The 18,530-nt window shown below is 37.9% G+C and overlaps 1 protein-coding gene across 2 annotated transcripts in view; it reads left to right on the plus strand.

The window, feature by feature from the left end:
• The window catches only part of ipo11 (importin 11), a 108,758-nt gene that overhangs the window by 27,729 nt on the left and 62,499 nt on the right, over positions 1–18,530 (plus strand). For both annotated transcript variants that reach the window (XM_020593722.1, XM_020593723.1), the window contains exons 7-15: positions 783–841; positions 6,326–6,374; positions 9,788–9,858; positions 10,051–10,243; positions 10,783–10,935; positions 11,458–11,501; positions 12,895–12,985; positions 13,812–13,859; positions 16,216–16,321. In XM_020593722.1, coding sequence (XP_020449378.1) covers positions 783–841; positions 6,326–6,374; positions 9,788–9,858; positions 10,051–10,243; positions 10,783–10,935; positions 11,458–11,501; positions 12,895–12,985; positions 13,812–13,859; positions 16,216–16,321 — 814 coding nt within the window. The remainder of the gene's footprint in view (positions 1–782; positions 842–6,325; positions 6,375–9,787; positions 9,859–10,050; positions 10,244–10,782; positions 10,936–11,457; positions 11,502–12,894; positions 12,986–13,811; positions 13,860–16,215; positions 16,322–18,530) is intronic.

Below are 18,530 nucleotides of genomic sequence, written 5' to 3' on the forward strand. Positions count from 1 at the left end.
AGTCATAAACCAAAAATACAGGTAGATGATCACTAATATCATTTATAAGTAATCCACTTGTCATTTTGCTTTCAATATCATTGGTAAATATATTATCTATTAGTGTCGCATGCTGGGTTGTTAATCTACTTGGTTTAGTAATTTTTGGCTATAAACTACATCTATATAATGTGTTAATAAACTCCTCAGTTCCTAAGTGATTGTTAGGATTTAACAAATCTATATTGAAGTCACCACATATGAACATTAATTTATGACTTATTGTCGAGTAATTCTCCTCCTACATTGACTTACATTAGTTACCTGGAAACTTACCCTAACCTTAACTGTAACAAGTACTTGCTTAACCCTAACCTTAAACCAAATTGCCACCATAAAATTTTGTGATTAACATTGTAGGGACCACCCTCTGGTACCCACAGGGAAAGTCGAGTCCCCACAGTGTGTGTGTGTAAACAGGTTTCTGTCTGCAAAATGAGAGTAATAACAGCTGCACACATAAACATCTGCCCAACAAAGACAACTGGAACCTCGTGCACAGAAAGGCAATGATCTGTTAATACAACACTGTAAGCAAATCATGGCCTTAAATAACTGTCTATATATTGCATAATGCAGATTCTGTCATCATTCCAACTATTAACAAAAAACAAAGTGGACAAGTGATGAACTTCTGGAAATATTCATATGTGGTGCTGTTGAAATGCTAGTTAAATGGATTTCACTTTAGTTCATTTGCAATTAGCAATAATTTGTCTTTTTTTCTCATCTGTCCCTCTCAGTGCTACGAAAGTTGACTGTCCATGGATTTCAAGAACCACAACAGAATATGGAAGTGATGGTGAGAACCTCATATTTTTGAGAAGCTGACATTTGGCTGTTGGCGTTTTCTTTTTGTTGAAAATGGTTCTAATTACAATGTACAAAAATGTGGATGGCCTTGGTGATTGAAAGTGCCTTAAGCTTTGTCTCTGTTCAAAGAATCAAGAGTTCTGTATGAGCTTTTCTTCCAATTTCTGTGTGAAGAAAGTCCAAATCTGTGAAACCTCTGTGAAATCTGAAATGAGTGGCTATGCAGGTTCCCTCATGTTTCAGAGTTAATGGAATCCAGACACATTCTAACTGTTTCCTGTTTTGCCAGTCAAAGTCTGGTGAATAACAGCTCTAGCTGAATGTTTCAGATGAATAATATAATGATAATACAAACTTTGTTAGTAGTAAAATGATGGAATAACTTTGAAAGGTTGATTTCAAGTATTCTTTATTCATTTGGATTATGCTTGTAATTTGAAATGTAGAAGTCTATAGGGCAGGGTTGGGTATAGAAACGAGGTATAGAGCCATTATAGTTGTACTCGTATGATCTGTTCCTACAACCACGTATCTTGAACACACAGTGCTGTCATGTGATGCTGCCAACTACAGTATGGTATAGGGAAAAAGTATTCAGACAGCCCAGTTGTCAATGAAGACAAACACTCGGTTGATTTAGGATTGAATTATTTACGAGGGAAGTAGCTTGAGATGACATCTGTGTAACTAGCCTTTAGGGGTTAAGACTTTCAGGGTCTTACTAGAGAGTGTTGTGTAATACTCAAGTGATTTCTTCATGTTTTACTCTGCTGAAACATGAAAAATAACAGATTGACTAACAGCTCTTGATTGATTGACTCAAATCAAAAAATTGTGAAGTTGTTTGCAAAAATACATTTTTAATTGAAATGTGACCATCATTGATGTCCAGTGGTAAACTACCCAGTGAGTCTCACCCTTAATTAGTGTTTGAAAAATTTAACAAGGTGAGGCGAAGGAATGCTGAGACTTTTGAAAATTATCAAGGCCTTCTGTTAATGTTCTTGCAAGAAGGCGCATACAATAGCTACTCAAAAGTATCTCTGCAGGACGCTCAAAGGAGCACGAACCTCCTTGAGAGCTACTTATACTAGTTATTGCAGTTTTATTGCTCTTTGTTCTGCCAGGCAAACATTTGTCTCCTCCAAGCTTGGGGGTCAGGTCACCATGTGTGTTTTCTTATCAGCAGTCACCTATGTCCTGACTTCCCGACCTAAAGAGCAATAAACTTTTACAAGCAGTTTCCTGACTTCTGTCAGCTAAAGAACATCCTTTTACAATGACTGCACAACATTTGCTCAGAGTAAACGTTAGTTACACACAAGAAGGAAAACTATGTCCAGTATTTTTTTTTTCTATTAATTAATGATAGGGGAATGTTTGGTGGGTGGGTTTGCACCTCTGTCAGAAATTTCATTAGAACTGAAAGAAGCACTAATGAAATTTCTTTTAATAGAAAGATGTGATCAATTAAAAGCATAATCGCTGATGAATGAAAAGAAGTGTTGGTAGTTAAAAGACAAACTTGTTGTTTTGGCCTCATGTAACCTAGAGACACAGTATATGCAGTCAGAGAAGGTCAGAGCATTATGAGCCTGCTCGGTGAGTTGCTGCTGTTCTTCTTGTCTCTGCTTTTGTTTCTCTGTTGCAGTGCTTGCATTTTATTTGGAAAGTGGTTTGCCTTTTTTTTTTTTTTTACGTGATCTTCTGTTTACTCTGTTATTCCACAAATGAGACAACTTTTCGCTTCCAGGCTAAAGGTTGTATAGTGGTTGAAATACTCACATTAAAATGCCATTAGCCTTTGCTGGTTATTGGAGCTGAGTGAGCACTCATGAGCAGATGTAATGGGTGAGAGTTAATATTTCATGTTTAGATGTATATGCTTATAACATCTTAGACTCACCACCTTTGCTTGTTGATACCAGCATTCTTTCTTATCATTATTTAATCTGGTGGTGAGTTAACAGAGAAATAGGATTCTTGTGAACCCTATTCCTTTTTCAAAAGTTAGATCATGGCTATACCTCATGCTGTTTTAAAATTAAATGGTGTTTCTTTTTTATTGCCATGGGTTCACTTTTTTAATAATAGCAGATGGTGTAATCTTTTAAACAAAACTAAGGTTGTGACTTCTCTTTTGCTGCTATATAGAAACAAAAGGGCAACATGTGTCAACATCTACTCACCTATCATAGATTTCTTGGCTTATTCTCTCTCCTTTTGTTCTTTCTTCTGTTATTTTTCTCCCCACACTGTCTTTTTTGTGCCTGTTGTTTCCTTGTATGTAGGATTAGGAGGCCCCCAGCATCAGGAAAAACAAGCTTGTTTTTTTAAAACCCATTAATTGGAATCCTCATTCAGATCATTTTGACCTTCATTAACTAGCTGATGAGATTTCAGTTTAAATGTTTTTGGACTGATAAGATACCAGGAACCTTTTTTTTTCTTCTCCCAAATATTTTCTCTGATGCTTTAAAGTTGTCACGCTCCTACTGATTAGGTCTTTAAGATGTTGGTGGCGTGTCATCTCTCATTTTCCTCTTCCTTTCGTGATGAGTGTTATGATGGAATTAACAGTTAAATCATATTACTTTATTTTTTAACTTGTTTGAAGGTTATGTTCTGTCAAGGACTCTATGATTAGATAAAGCTTTCATATAAACTTTGCCATCAGGTAATACAGCACATTAAACTGAAGCTAAGAAATGCAAAATAGATGACTTATTATTATATCCACCTTACCATTAGCACTCCAAACTTGCTTTTATACAATAATGTTTGAAAAATCCATCATATAATAAAACAAACTTGAATGTAGTGACATCAAACTTGCACACTGTCACTTCATGCCATTTTGTAGGTTTTGTTTACCCCTAGTTGCCTACAGCTTGAACTAAAGCATGCCTTATTAAATCTCTTGATAGACAAATCATAAAATTTAGATTTAGTAGCTGTTTTAGTAACTAAAATAGTTTTCATACATCAAACTTGCAACACATTCGGCTCCGAGTTTGTGTAAGAGCCCCTGATGCACCTAGTTGACAGCTGGCGGTTATGTCGCACTCACAACTGTAGTTTTTTTTTTTTTTTGTCCAGATGGTCCTATTTTTTTGACTTGCAAGTGCCAGTTTTTGAAGTTTTTGGTAAGGCGTTCTCAGTTTTTCTATCCCAGGCACAGCATATGTTAAGATTATATAACCAGCTTAATCATAATAGTTGGCTGGTTAGGTTTGTGTTTCTATGGTGTTCTTTGGAGTACACAACAACCATAAGTTATTTCCTCTCAGTCACTAAATATTATTGTCTGTAGTCTGCAGTGTGTTTCAGATTCAATGTTTTATTCAAGATGAGGCAGCGCATTGGGGCTTTAGACTAACATTTCATACTGGTGACACTGGTGCCACCAAGTCGCTCAGATGGTGGCACAAGTGCCAGATTCGGTGGCACCACCTCTGTTTGGTGATGTAATGCAAAAGAATCAATATCTTTCATTAATTATTTTAAATAACCTTACCACCCAGTGTGCATAGCCTATATTTATAATGAGAGACGGAGATTTATCGAACACAGTGAATGGGGAAATAGCTTCTGGAACAAGTTTCCAACTCTTTTTATGTAGTCTCTATAGCCTAGGAGTCAACATGATGAGATGACACTACTGATAATGAAGATTAAGTTATCATGTTTAAATTGAAGGATGAACCAGTGAATTGCATGCATGCTTTGTTGTTTTGAATAGGTGATTTATTTGTAGCCAGTTTTCCTCTGAAGCAGAATTTCTGCTCTTGGTGATGTCTGTGTTGGACTTGATGCACAGTTCAGCTCTCTCACTCACCTGGCTAAGTGCCAGCTCATTTCTGGGCTAAAGTTACTAGCTTAATTCTTAAAGGAGGATTGATGGTGGATTTCGGCCGCTACCAACTTCAAATTGGGACTTCACTAGCCGCGAGCGGCGCACATGCGTGACTTAAGTGTTTGATCCGACAGCAGATATGTACTGGACAAAAATAGTTTTCATGTGTAGGCTCATCAGCAGTGTTTATATGTTCAGATTAATATATTTTATTTTTTGTCATCTTGAATGGGGGGTGGGAAGTAAGACAAAAAGGCTTACAGTGACATCATGAGCCTGATCCATCAGAAGTGATTGGTGCCACTTGCTTGAGCTCTGCTTGGTGTGCCACATCCGATGGCTTCTGTCATTCACATTCTTCTAAAAATTTTTTTTTACATTGATTTATTTCATAATTGCCACAGTGGCAGCACTGCTGCAGCAGTGAGACATTTAAGAATGAAGAACATTGTTTTCACAAGAGGTGCCACAGCGGTCAAATTTGCAGCTGAATGACTGTTTACCTTTCTGGCTTGATTGTCAAATGGGCACTTCAGTAGGCAGACTTGTTCATTGGAAGCACAAATCACTTCATACATTTTTTTTGTAGATATTTTCTTGCACTCAGTATGTGGGGAAACTTTGCAACATCTATGAGTTGACGAGCGTTTTTGTCTTACACCCAAAGAAAATTATAGATTACAAATAACATTCATTTAAGCTGTTGTTGTAAACAGTTAGTGCCACAACCTTCCAAAGTCTGTGCACATACACTTGACTACACACAGCTAACACATTCACCAGATTTTTTTCCTAAAGTGTCATCTCCTCCCTTAGGTCCTTTCTCAAATGGAACTTGGTTGCTCTGTTGACACTCATCTCCCTTTACAAACTACTTCTCCTTCTCCTGCTGCATGCCTGTGATGCACACTGCTCTGTCTCCATTTTCCCCCCAATCTTTTTCTTACCATCTCAATCCATTTCAGTGACATTCATTTACTTGTGTATTTTTGCAGTGCCATGAGCCTCGCTTCTTTTCTTCTTTAGTTGTCCAAGCTTTGCCATCATGTCTGATTCAGCTATTTTGCGGTTCCTTTTGCATTAAGTATTTCACATTTTTGTCATGCTCTATATATGAGTGTTCTTTTTTTAGTTTATCCACCTTGCCTTCCTTTTCTAAAACCTACCATTAGCTTAACAAAGGTCTGTCGGGAACTTTGCTCTCTGTCATCTGCACCCTCTCTTCTGTGCTCCTTTCTCTTTCTTCACTAACTCTGAAGGCTGGGCTGTGTTGGCTGGATGTTTGATTAACGACACTGCCGTTGACCTCATGGTTGAACACTGATGCAGAACTAAACAGATTGCACCATCATCTGTCTTATAATTTCCCATGCTAAGTTGTAACTACACCAGGCTACACAAAATTGATTTTCTTTCATACAGTGTAGTCGGCACTTTTATTTATACTTTTGAGTACAGAGGCAAGTGTACTCATATGCACATACACAAGTCGCACATACTGAAGTCATTCCCTTGTTAATGTAGCTGCTTCTGGGCAATACTGATGGTGCAATCATGAGTGATTCAACTGCAGAAATGTCAGAGAGATTAACTATCTCATCCTATCCTCCTTTTCAGGGTTTCCTGAATGCAGTGTTTGAAAGGCTAAAACAGTTCTTGGAGTGCTGTGAGTACTTGTCTTTTTCTCTCTCCTGAATCTCTGATCCTAGACTTTCTTTCAGTAAACAAACTCCATTACTGGTGCTTGATCTAAGCACCTACTTAAATGTCTAAGATACTTAGATGTTGATACCCAAAGTCACTTTCTCAAAATAGCACAGCATAATGTAGATATCAAATTAAAAGTTCAGGCTGAGTCTTCCTAAGGGGTTTAGTTTTTAATTGATTTCTTCTAAAGGATTTCTAAACTATAACTGTAATATTTAAAAGCCTGTCTTAATGAACGAGAATCCTTTTAACTGTTAGATCATGGGAGAGCAAGTTAGAGATGTCATATAATGTGTTTTCCTGGAAAATCTTTCACTATAACCTCATCCTGTGCCAGTAGGTGTGAACAAAATCTAAGAAATAAAGCGATTAAAAAAAAAAAAAAAAAAAGTATGCATAAAATGGAATGTCACCCTTCTGCCCTTACTGTCAAACCGGTGTTTGTCTCCTTCACTAATATTCAATTGGTTAATAAGTGAAGATGACCCGTTAATTAGTTGTGTTCCAGCTCAACATCCTGATTTAACAGGAAAAATGTCATATACACTTTAGGTGTTTTGTCTTTTTTGTCCAAATGCTTCTCAGCTTTATGTTCTGATCCTGATGGGACAACATTTAATTTTATCTGCAATTATTCCAGAAAAAAGTTAGAGGCGTTTAATTATGTGTTTAGTGGGATTTTAAGAGTGCTGTTTGTGTGGTTGCCATATTCTTCTGCACTTGCACAGGAAATTTAGCTAAGAAATGGTTAGCTCTTAATCTAAAGAAGTGACAGAGAGATTAGGCGAACTGGAATCTAAACATATTGTATTTTACTTAATGAGTGATAAGTACTGCCCTCAATGGCAGACTCAGGAACTAAACTAGGACATATAATTCCCCTTTGTGTATTCTTTTTTTGTTTTTCCATCACATCTGAAGAACTGTGACTATCTATAAAGTTGTTGAATTAAAATGAAGTCATCCTCTTTTCATATGTATTCAAGTTTGAATGAATGCAATTAATGAATGAGAAGGAGACATGCAGATTTGAGGCTGAAAACAGTTACAAAATAAAGCTTTAACTAGTTTCTGGTTTTGTTCTCTAAGCACCATTCACTCACTAGCTCTCTCTCTCTTGCTCTTTTTTTTTTTTTTTTTTTTTTAAAGCTGTCTGGATGTAATATCAGTAAACATTACAAGAAATGTCCACCCCTCGTCTTAATGTTACTAGAGATACCCACTGTTTTCTATATTGTGCGCGGAAAACCTGTACACAAGTTCAGGAATCTGTGGTGCTTAGTGCACCCACATAATTCATGATGTCCTGGAAGGTACTAGCCTCTGGGCGGAGACCTTTTTCAGCACCAGGGATATAATAGTGCATCTAAATTTACTCTCCAGTTTCTCTGGTTGAGACAGAGGTAATGTTCCTAAGTCCTTAAAAAGGTTCCTCATCCACAGTAAATGTTGCTGCACAGGGAACACCTAATGAGTGGTAGCCACCCTATTTAGTGGCAGCTGGGTTAGCTCACATTCACTGTGAAATTTCACTATAAATGGGACTTTATTCTTTCCTTAAGTTTCATAAGTTTGTAATAACAGTGAGTGAGAGCTTGGTGTAAGCTGTGAGCTGCCACAGCAGCACATGTTAATAAAAGAATTCTGTGAGATAACAGCCAGAGCTATCATTTCCAATATTTAATCTCTGCTGATGGCAATGGAGACAGGGTCAAGGTCCTGTTGGTATTTGGGCCTGGCAGATAGGGGAAGGGTCTAGGCAGCTCATAGCCACGCTAGGGAGAAATAACAGCTCTGCACAGCCTGATAAGGTCAGCTATATAAACTGGTGTTTTTGGGGCAGTCTTCATGGGCCATTTAGATGTCTGGCTCTTCCTGTTAGATGTTTGTCCTCCACCTGAGGTCAGTTGTCCATTTCTGTCCATGGACAACTTTCAGTCACTACATACATTGTTTTTGCCAGGCTACATATTTGTCATAAAAATGTTATGCCATTTAGTTTTAGTATTTCTTTAAACTCTGTCTTTATTTTCTTTATTGCTCTTTATGGATTTTGTTAGCATGATTCTTTGTTTAGATCTATGACCTTGGGGACTTTGATGACTTTACACAACAGCTGCTTAGATTAGCAGTTGTCACAAGGTAACAACGGCATGGACAGTGTATCAATAAAATGCAGTGGTGTTTTGATCTTCAAATCCCTGGTCAGTACAAAATCTGTTAGACGCAAGACAGAGTGACATTTGATCCAGTTAACCTTTTCAATCAGTTTGACCCTTTGGATCAGTAGTTGTTGAAATGAATCAATGTGTGTATAAGGGGAGAGGAAACAAGGGTTCTAATGTTAGATAAATGATTGGAGAAATGTCAGAGCCTGCTATTGTTTCTGCCAATATCACAGATGAGGTTGACAAAGAAGTAAACTACACAGGACACATTTATTGGCTTTAGCATCATGAGGGGTTTTAGGGAGACAAAATGTGCATCAGATGGAGTAAGTCATTCATGTTAAATGTTCAAGTTCTTTAATTGCTTTATTATGTAGACCAAAGCATGTAATGGCTCCATGAGGCTCTCACAATGCAGCAGAGTGGAATGGGACCCGGACTTAAAAAATAGGAACCTTTTATTATGGTACATGATGCCAAATAAATTAATTTCTACACATTTTTGAGCACCCTTTTTTTTATGTCCTTGTAATCCTGATCCTACTCATTCATACCATCCAGGATTTTTCTAACCTTTTACCTATGGTCTGTCCTGACTGTTTAGAATAGATGAGACCAGTCACCAATTAAACTAGTTTGTAATCTAATATTGCATGTTGTATTGGAACAGTTCTCTCTGTATTAATAGTGACTCATTATAAAGTGTAGTTATCAACAACAAGCTTCATGCAGTGAACCTTTTTATTAAGGTTATTAATAAATACTCCAGGAGAGGAAAGTTCAGAACACATCATTCATTTGAGAATTGTGTTTCTGTATACCCAAACACTACTCTTCAAGGCAAATTTGTCTTTATCAGGGATAAATAGATTTACAATGTGGGAAACACAGGTGTTTTCAGTGCCTATGGAATGAGCACGATAACTGTTTTAGCTATTTCAAGAAATAATCATGATTTTGCACTGATATCATGGATAATAAAATAAAGCTTTTTTTTAAATGCTCAGAGCAATATATGACCATATTATCACTCATCTTTTTTAAATATCACCTTACTGATTAACAGGATTGCTTGGGTTTAAATGAAATAACTAGAGAACATCTTTATATTGCCAATTTGTGAGAACTCCCTAAGGTTGCTGTATGTCCTAAAGTATACTGCGGCTGTTGAGTAACAATGCTATGTGGTGGTTCTTTGTTTCAGGTCGGCAGGTTGGTCCAGATAGCACATGCAGAGAAAAGCTAGAGAAGACGATCATACTGTACACTAAAGTTGTAAGTTGACTTGAATATTAATGTGCAATAATAAATGACAATAAATGAATGCCTGTTTTGTTGTTTAATGACAAGGTGGTACAACTTCCATCGAGTACTTTGCCTTCCAATTATAATGTCTAATTATGATCTTTTTTCTTTTTCTCCCATGTTTGTCCTTCTCTGTGCTTTGCTTTCCTCCCTTCCATGTAGTTGTTAGACTTCCTGGAATACCATCCATGTCCATTTATACCCCTAATCCAGCGTTCCTTGGAATTTGCGGTCAGCTATGTGTTCACACCTGCAGGGGAGGGAGTGACCTTTGAACGCTTCATTGTTCAGTGCATGAACCTCATCAAGATGATTGTAAAGAATGATGCCTACAAACCTGCCAAGAACATTGATGGTAGGATATAACAGTTTGGGGAAATGGAGGAGCAGGGAGGGTGGAGAATAAAGGATGAATGAATGGATGAATACCTTGTTTTCATCTGTAAAGTTCTCACTTCAGGTTTGCTTTTCTTTTCCTATGTCCAAACAGGAAAACAAAGTATTTTGAGTAACAAGGTTAAAGAACTATAGTTAAGATAGTTGACATATAGGCTGTACACAATGTCTCACGTGAAGATTATTTGAACTGTGTCCTTGTCTGTTTTGTTTTTTACGTTTGAAGTTGCAGTGTGCTTTTATTTGTAAAAATTTTATATACTACATGTATGGATCATTTTGATATTTTCATAAATTCCACCATAATGTAGGATTAAAGCTGAGAATTGCTGCGGAGTACAAACCGAAGAGCTAATATGACTCTACTGCAGTGTACAGATTGTTCTAGCTAAGTTTATTGAACATGTTTGAAAGAATGGTAAATCGCATTATCTGTTTTCTTCTCATTTTTTTGTTTTTGTTTTTTTTCTTTTACTCCTCTCTCCCTCCCTTCCTTAGACAGTAAACCAGAGAGCCTGGAGGCTCACAAGATCAAGACAGCATTTTTCACACACCCCACACTGACAGAGATTGGACGCCGGCTTGTCTCACACTACTTCCTTCTCACAGAAGAAGAGCTGGCAATGTGGGAAGAGGACCCTGAGAGCTTTGGTAATAGCACATCAAGACACACAGTCCGAGGCCAAATGTGCCGTCTTATCTTGATGTGCAGACTGGCATGTTCTCAGACGTCCACAACAGTGAGGGTTAGCTAGGTTTACAGCTCCCAAAGTCAGTTAATGCTTTGCTATTAAAATAAAGGGGAATTTTACTATATATAAAACTTTCTAACTTGTGATCAGCAGCTGATATTTATGTAAAGCTGCAGCACTCTTGTTTTATGAAGTGCTGACAGCTAACAGATTATTTCCTTGCAGCCCAGTGACCTCGCAGACTTGATGCAATGACACTAACCACTCAGACACAACACTTCAAAGCTGAGATCACAAGGGCCCCGTGCCGTACCTCAAAGTGTCGGCATTTGGATTCAGTTTTACGGAATCTCATGCTAGTGTAAAAATACACGCGTTGCACTACTTAGGCAAGATGTATAGTGTTTCTGCTGTGCAGCCTCAGCTGTAATCTTCAAACAAACAATTCCTAATGGGTAACCATGTTTCATTATTTCTCCAGCTGTTGAAGAAACAGGTGGTGACTCTTGGAAATACAGTCTACGGGTAAGTAAAACACAGCTGTGTGCATATATATACACATACACCAAATATGATCCTGTTATGTCTCTCATCTTAATTATCTGAGTGATAGGAAGATGCAGAGTATCATCATCATCTGTGTCTGTTTTGTACGAGCAGTAGGATATCAAATGCTTTTGTGCATACAAGTGGCCCAAGGTGATGGTTGTACACATAATCCTTCTGTTGTATCAAGCAAAATAAATACTGAACCTATCCCACAACATTCTGATGCCCCTAGCATGTTGTTTTGGGGGGGGACTGAACATGGTATTTGAGTTTTTGGGTAAACTGGCATGGTTAGTCTAGATCTGGTCTAGTTCCAAATCAATTTTTTAAAATTTGTATAGCACCAAATTGCAACAAAAGTAATCTTATGACACTTTACATAGTAAGGTTTCCCAAGACTAAAAGACAAACGACGATATTAAAGGTAGCATTGGCAATTCCTTAAAAAGCATTTTTTGTTACATTTATTGAATTTCTCTTTTCATCCCGATGACAATGAATACATTCAGTGGACTGACAACACAATGAACTGCAACGGCATTAATTAATTTGAATTTCTCCTCCATAGATAGATAGATAAACAGCAGAGTTATGATGGGTGCAAAGCTAATGTAGAGGTACCCCAGATTAAACATTAAATGGCTGGAAATGAGCATGCCATGGCCACTTTAAGGAACTGGTCACTCCACAGCAAATGGCCTCTTTTGACCAGCAGATTAGCACATGATTGTGCTCTGGATGATTTGTAGATTAAATGTCACTGTGTATTTGCTCCTTCCATGATCAACAATTGTAGTGACTCATTATAGGTGAATTTCCCCTGTCGGTATCACCACCTGTTCATATTTTACCACCAGAACAAGGGTTTTATGTTTGTCCTGATCTCATGAAGCTAGATTGGACTTTTAGAAGTGCCATGTAACCTCTGACCTTTTTGAAAGGTGAAAGGGAAAAGGTTGTACCTCCATTCTAAGAGACCTCTCAGCCACGTGCATATGTACTGCTCTAGCACAAAGCATGTTTTCATGAATTGGCTCAGTCCACATTGTCAGATTACTTACACCTTTGTTTATTATGTTTTTGTGGTATCTAAAATCAGTTACAGTATCTACTGAAGGTGAGGTGACTACCATTTCTTTGTTTGAACACCATTGGAATCAGAGAGACATAATTTATGTAAAGGGTATGCATTGATGTCACCTATTCATGTGATATCTTCCCCTTACCATCACTGAGTGCCCAACACCAGGTTGCTGCTAAGAATCGTGTGAGCTGTGTCACAGGGAAAAAACTAATGAATGGTGATGTTCTCATACAGTGACAGCATGTGTGTCTTTCTTTTTGTCTCCTTCTCTGTTTATCTGTTTAGCCTTGTACAGAAGTGTTGTTCTTGGATATCTTTCACAACTACAGCCAGACCCTGACGCCGGTGTTACTGGATATGGTTCAGAATCTCCAGGGTCAGTTAAATGTCAATTCACATATTATTACATGCCAAAAAGCAGTCTGCACCCTTTTCAGCAAACTTTTTAATATCTTTTCAATGCAAGGAAAATGTGTACTCCTACCTAAACCTATAATGCTGTGTAATAAGGCTCTGCAATAAATCCTAACTTTATGAAGCTTATAAAGTTCAGTTGTTGAAGGTATTAATAAGATTCAGTTTTATGATCATTTTGGAGGCTGTTGGTAGCACTGTTGGATTTTATTGTTATGCTGAGAGATCTTGCATTTTTTTGTTCACCTACTCTGTGTAATAATCTATAGGCTTAACAGCGTCTTCCCTCTTGTTGTCTGCTGACAGCCACTCTCAACTCTCTAGTTAGTCACTCGCATCACAGACACCACACTGCCACTGGTCCTCTGGTATTGGTCTGTAGCTCTTTCTGTTGCTGAATTAGCAGTGCCATTGTTCTGACAGGCAGGTTACCTGGGTCTGCTTCCAGGCCAGCCTCCAAGCTGTTTTCATTTTCAAGTGACAGAGTGGAAATGTGTTCTGGAGCAAGGAAACACCATATTGGTTAAAGGGAGACAGCTATTGATTTTGAAACCTGAGTACACAAGGACTGTTGGAGAGAACAGACCACCAGAATGACTGAGACGACTGATATAGTCGAGTCCAGGCATCTTTAAGTTGCAGCTGTTATGTGGTATAACTGGGCTTTTTAAGTCCTCCATACAGTAACTACTATTAGCACTGAAAAATGTTTATGGTATACATTATTAGAACATTGATCTTACAAATGCTTACAAAAGTGATTTTACATTCAAAGTATGTCTTTGCAGGCCCAACCAATGTGGAAGACCCTGTTCAGTTGCTAATGAAGGATGCCGGTGAGTCAAAGGCTTCATCCACTCTTGCAGGTTCAAGAACTGCAGTCATCTGTTATGCCAGGTGTATTGAATGACCCATCTGGACTCCAGAGAATCTGTCTGGTTTGCTAACATTACTTTTTAATTGTCAACGCAATGTGAAGCTTGTCAAATTTGCTTTGCCATTTAAGATCTCCTTACCACAGTCTCACATAATACAGGATGGAGAGCAAGGTCACAGTCATTAGGCTAAGATTGACATTTCTGAATAATTGCATGAAATGTATAACTAGAGATTTATTTGATTGCACTTGTTTCATGTCTCATATCTATGGACAACTTTTCTCCTCTTTTTTTCTTTCTTTCACTAACTCGCTGTTCTCTCTATCCCCTTTTAGTATTTATGAGACTTTGGCAGGTCAGGGCTGCCACTTTTGTGGTTTTAAGGCATACACAGCTAAATCACAGACAGTTGGGATTGCCTGCTAAGAGGCTCTCTGTTAAAGCTGGATGCCTGTCGAGGTCTCAGCTGTCTGTTGACAGTGTTGATAAAATAGCAGACATCACTGGATGATGAAGCTGTGCTGTGGTAGCAGTGGCAGATAATTGAGGCTGTGAGAGCTGAAGTGAAGCTGGGTGTAGAGCCAAAGGGTCGCTTAATAACAGCATGCACTGGTTTTTTTCCTTTCATTTTTAAAGAAAATAAGTCAATAATTATAATAGCACTAATAAAATTGTAGGCTAGAAACCTTAATTATACTACTATAAAAAGACAGTCCAGTGTTTTTCTGAGCTCCCAAACCTGTATTATATGCCAGAGCACGCTGCAAAGGCTGACTGAAAGACAGGAACAGGCACATTAGTCCATCCTATGTGCTATAAAGACATTTGTCATACATAACCATATTTGCTACAAAACTGCAACCACCTGCTTAGACTGTTTTTGTAGCTCCCAACTGCTGCTAGCTGGCATTCAACCAAGTATGAACCACCCTTTTAAACATGTATTTTGGTTATGTTGCTGCAGACGTCCATGAGATGTTTGCATATTTTTTGTAACACCTGGTGTTTTAATGCTGCACTGGCGGAAGCATAAACTTCCTCTTGTACATTAAAATTGAGTAAGTATAATTTAGGACACCATTAGTCGTCTGAGTTGCCTTTTTGGACCACTAAAACACTATTGAAAACCTATGAACATCTCATTATGGAGAACCATAATAATATAGCAGTGCTGTAGGCCAGGAAACAACTATACATCATATACTTAGCAACACAAACAAGACTTTATAAACAACACAACATTTGTGAGTACTAATGAAGAATTAAGAATATTGAGGATTTATACACTGCAGAGCTCTTAGCTGCCTTTTTACATCATCTAAAGAAAAAGGCAATTACAGTACCTCTTTTTTTTTTTTTTTTTTTTACCGATTTCATGTCCCTTTTTATTTACCTATGAGTAGTAATCCCTCAGAGATTTGGTTTTTATATAAGGATCAAGGGCGCTGCTTTAGCAGCTTAAACTATCTCCCTATCTGCACATCGTTCTGTCCTTCTGTCTACCTTTTGTTGTGATAAATGAGCAAACATGTATCTGAGAGGTATTTAGAGGTATTAAGTTTTTTGGATCATTCTGTTGAATGATAATTAGTGTTTTATATCTTCTTCTGCCTGGGATTTGGCTTCCCCTCTCTCTTTCAATCACACGTGCACACGCTCAGACCGAGAACCTGTAGATTTCAGTATGCTCTTGCTCAGTGCCAACCTTGCACAGAACTGGGGAATTATCTTTAAGTTTTTTTTGTAGTTGGGTCTTTTTAGTGCCATTCTTTAGATTTTACCACTATTACACCAATTTCTACCTGGATAGCATCTTCTAAGGTTGTTGCTATGTTATGCCACTGTTTCTGATAAATTTACCAATGTACTCTATCTAAAATTGCTTGTAAGTTATTTTATGTTGGTCATGACTGGTTTGTACATTTGAAGGACAGAATTATAGCGCATTCAGTTTTTCTTAGCACAAGTTCATCACTGCACTCCTGTATAGCACTGAGTAGCTCAGTTTTAGAGATGTTGACCCACATAAAACTCTAATATTAAACATTGAGTTAAAAAATAGAATGTCTCAAAAAAAGAACTTCCTGTAGTGATCATATGTAGTAATTACTATTTCAGAGTAGCCAACAAGACAAATTAATTCTCATCTTTCTTGGAATGGAGGTACTGTGTTTTTATTGTCTTTTTAATTTCTCTTGCAACATGGGCTGCTTTTTGTGTGTTGCACTTTATACAAGTTGAATATACTCACTCTTACTGTGAATACTGTGGCTGAATGATATAAATTTTCTGACTGTGGTTGTTTTGTCTGCAGTATACAATGCAGTTGGACTGGCAGCCTATGAACTGTTTGACAACGTGGACTTTGATCAGTGGTTCAAGAATCAGCTTCTTGGAGAGCTGCAAGTCAGTCATCACAGGTATTGTGTGGGATGTCATAGATTTCTTGAAACGTTAACACTTTTGTCACAGCATTTATTTTATTTCTTTTTGTCATATTTCATATTTCACAGTATCATGAGCTACACAATATGGTCATAAAGCTTTTACTCATGAAATACCAGCTCTGCCTACAGTTGGAGTCTTGAACACTTAACACAAAAATGCAGATAAATAAAATTTGTGAAGCTTGAAATAGTGAATTTTCGGTGACTGTCATAAAGAGGTTGGAGTGCACCAGACTGCCCTCATAACACCCAAGAGTATTTTTAATGTAAAGTGTTAGTGAGTAAGCAGTGTTGTAAGACCTAGATGTTTATATCATCAGCTACAGCCTCAAAAACGATCAGAGTTGAGCCACCTACTGTCTGATACAGGTTTAACAAAAATGGATGCAATAAACTTGGTGCTTCTTTTGTTTAATTGCATCTGAGTTCACTTTCAGACAGTGGCGTTTGATACATTGCATAGCTAATATTGCTTTCACTGTAGCTGAAGCTAATTGACAATTAACCTCCGTTCAGCTGTTGATTACGATCAGCAGCAGAACCAGTGCAGAGCCATGCTGAAAGGCTAAGTAGCCAACTGATGCTTCAAGTTGATGTCCGTCATGGTCACATTAACAATGGTTGCTTGTATTCACACAATCATTGTACAAGCAGCAACCAGCAGCAGTAATGTTGGCACTCAGGCTAATAAAAGTAGAAAGTCAGTAGTACAAGTAGAATGAACTTCATCGTTGGTCCACAGTCAGCCAGCTGCAGTAACAACAATCAGTGAGCTGAAAGATGAATGCATTTTTGAAGTGATGAGAAAGCAGGAGACTGGCCGCAGGCGATGTGGTGCAAGTGAGATGAAGAACAAAGAAGTGCCCTGTACACCTGGACCTCAAGACAATCAAAACAAAAAGCCTGCAGCACTCGAAAGGTCGGCCACTCAGGTTGGTGCTGACGTCAGAGTGCAGACATGCTGAGATCATTGGGGTTCTTCTCCCACACAGTGCAGGAGCAGATAACCCCTTATTTGTTTGTTTTGTCTGTTCACCTCTGCACTATGTTTGCTCCTAATTTCCTTTTGTTATTCAAAGTTTTACTTGATAATTTAATATTTGTTCAAGCTGACTTCATTGAGACAATTTAATATGACTAGAGCTGTCGCCTAAGGACAGGATTGCATGAATAGAACATCTTGAGACAGAAATACAATTGAGCAAACAGTGCAGGAACACAGCTAAATGCCACGATTTTCTTCTAGGCTCATGTACACAAACACTAATGCTAATACACTTGTATATTTATTAACCACACTTCTCTAATGATAGGAATAGAGGGGAAAAGGTAAATACAAATATGCATCAGAAAATAGAAAAGTAGAGCAGTACTGCAAAAGCAACAAAATGTAACCAAGTGAACCCTTCCATACCTTCAAATAAATACACTCCCACAGCGACCTTACTGTTTAGCAGTTGAACATAGCCTGTCTGTCTGTGTGGAGCAGCTAGCCAATTCACTCAGGACAAGTAGCAAACGGTGACAAGGTAGACCCGTCTACACAAAGTTTTTGACTTGTCTAATGTCTTTGACTGAGGCAGTAGAAATATAACTTAAGGACCAGAACTGATTTAACAAAGAATGTCCATGGCAAAGTGATTGTTGTAAGCTAAGCTACAGTAAATTGTTACTAGTTAATCCTGTTATGTTACACATAAACACGACTGTGCAGCCTATCCCGTACACCGAGTGCTTGTAATACCTGTGTATTGTGTATGAAATCAGTAAGCAAAGTAGGAATGCATTATAACTTATTTATGCTTGGCATCTGAAATCAGTAAGCAAAGTAGGAATGCAAACTAGACACCTTTTAAGTTAATTGGGTGTTTTTTTTTTAGATTTTAATGTGTAAATACTCAGCAGTTACATCAAAAGAATTACAAAATATGCTCCTTATGTGTGTTCCCTTAATAGACAGCAAGACGGATAGTGCAGGTGAGGGAGGAAAGAAAGAAAGACTAGTAAGGAGGGCAGGAGAGAAAAAAAGGCTATTACTACAGCTGTCTGCCAAAAGCTCCTGGTAAATACGCCTATGACATGAACATGAACAACCTGATCTACATTGACCCTAAGGTTGTTTTAACCTATAGACAGGTTTCATGTTTACAACCAGTCAAGGGGGTGCATGCATCGTGCATTG

The sequence above is a fragment of the Monopterus albus genome, unplaced genomic scaffold (genome assembly GCF_001952655.1).
Source record: "Monopterus albus unplaced genomic scaffold, M_albus_1.0 scaffold20.1, whole genome shotgun sequence".
Lineage (NCBI taxonomy): Eukaryota > Metazoa > Chordata > Actinopteri > Synbranchiformes > Synbranchidae > Monopterus > Monopterus albus.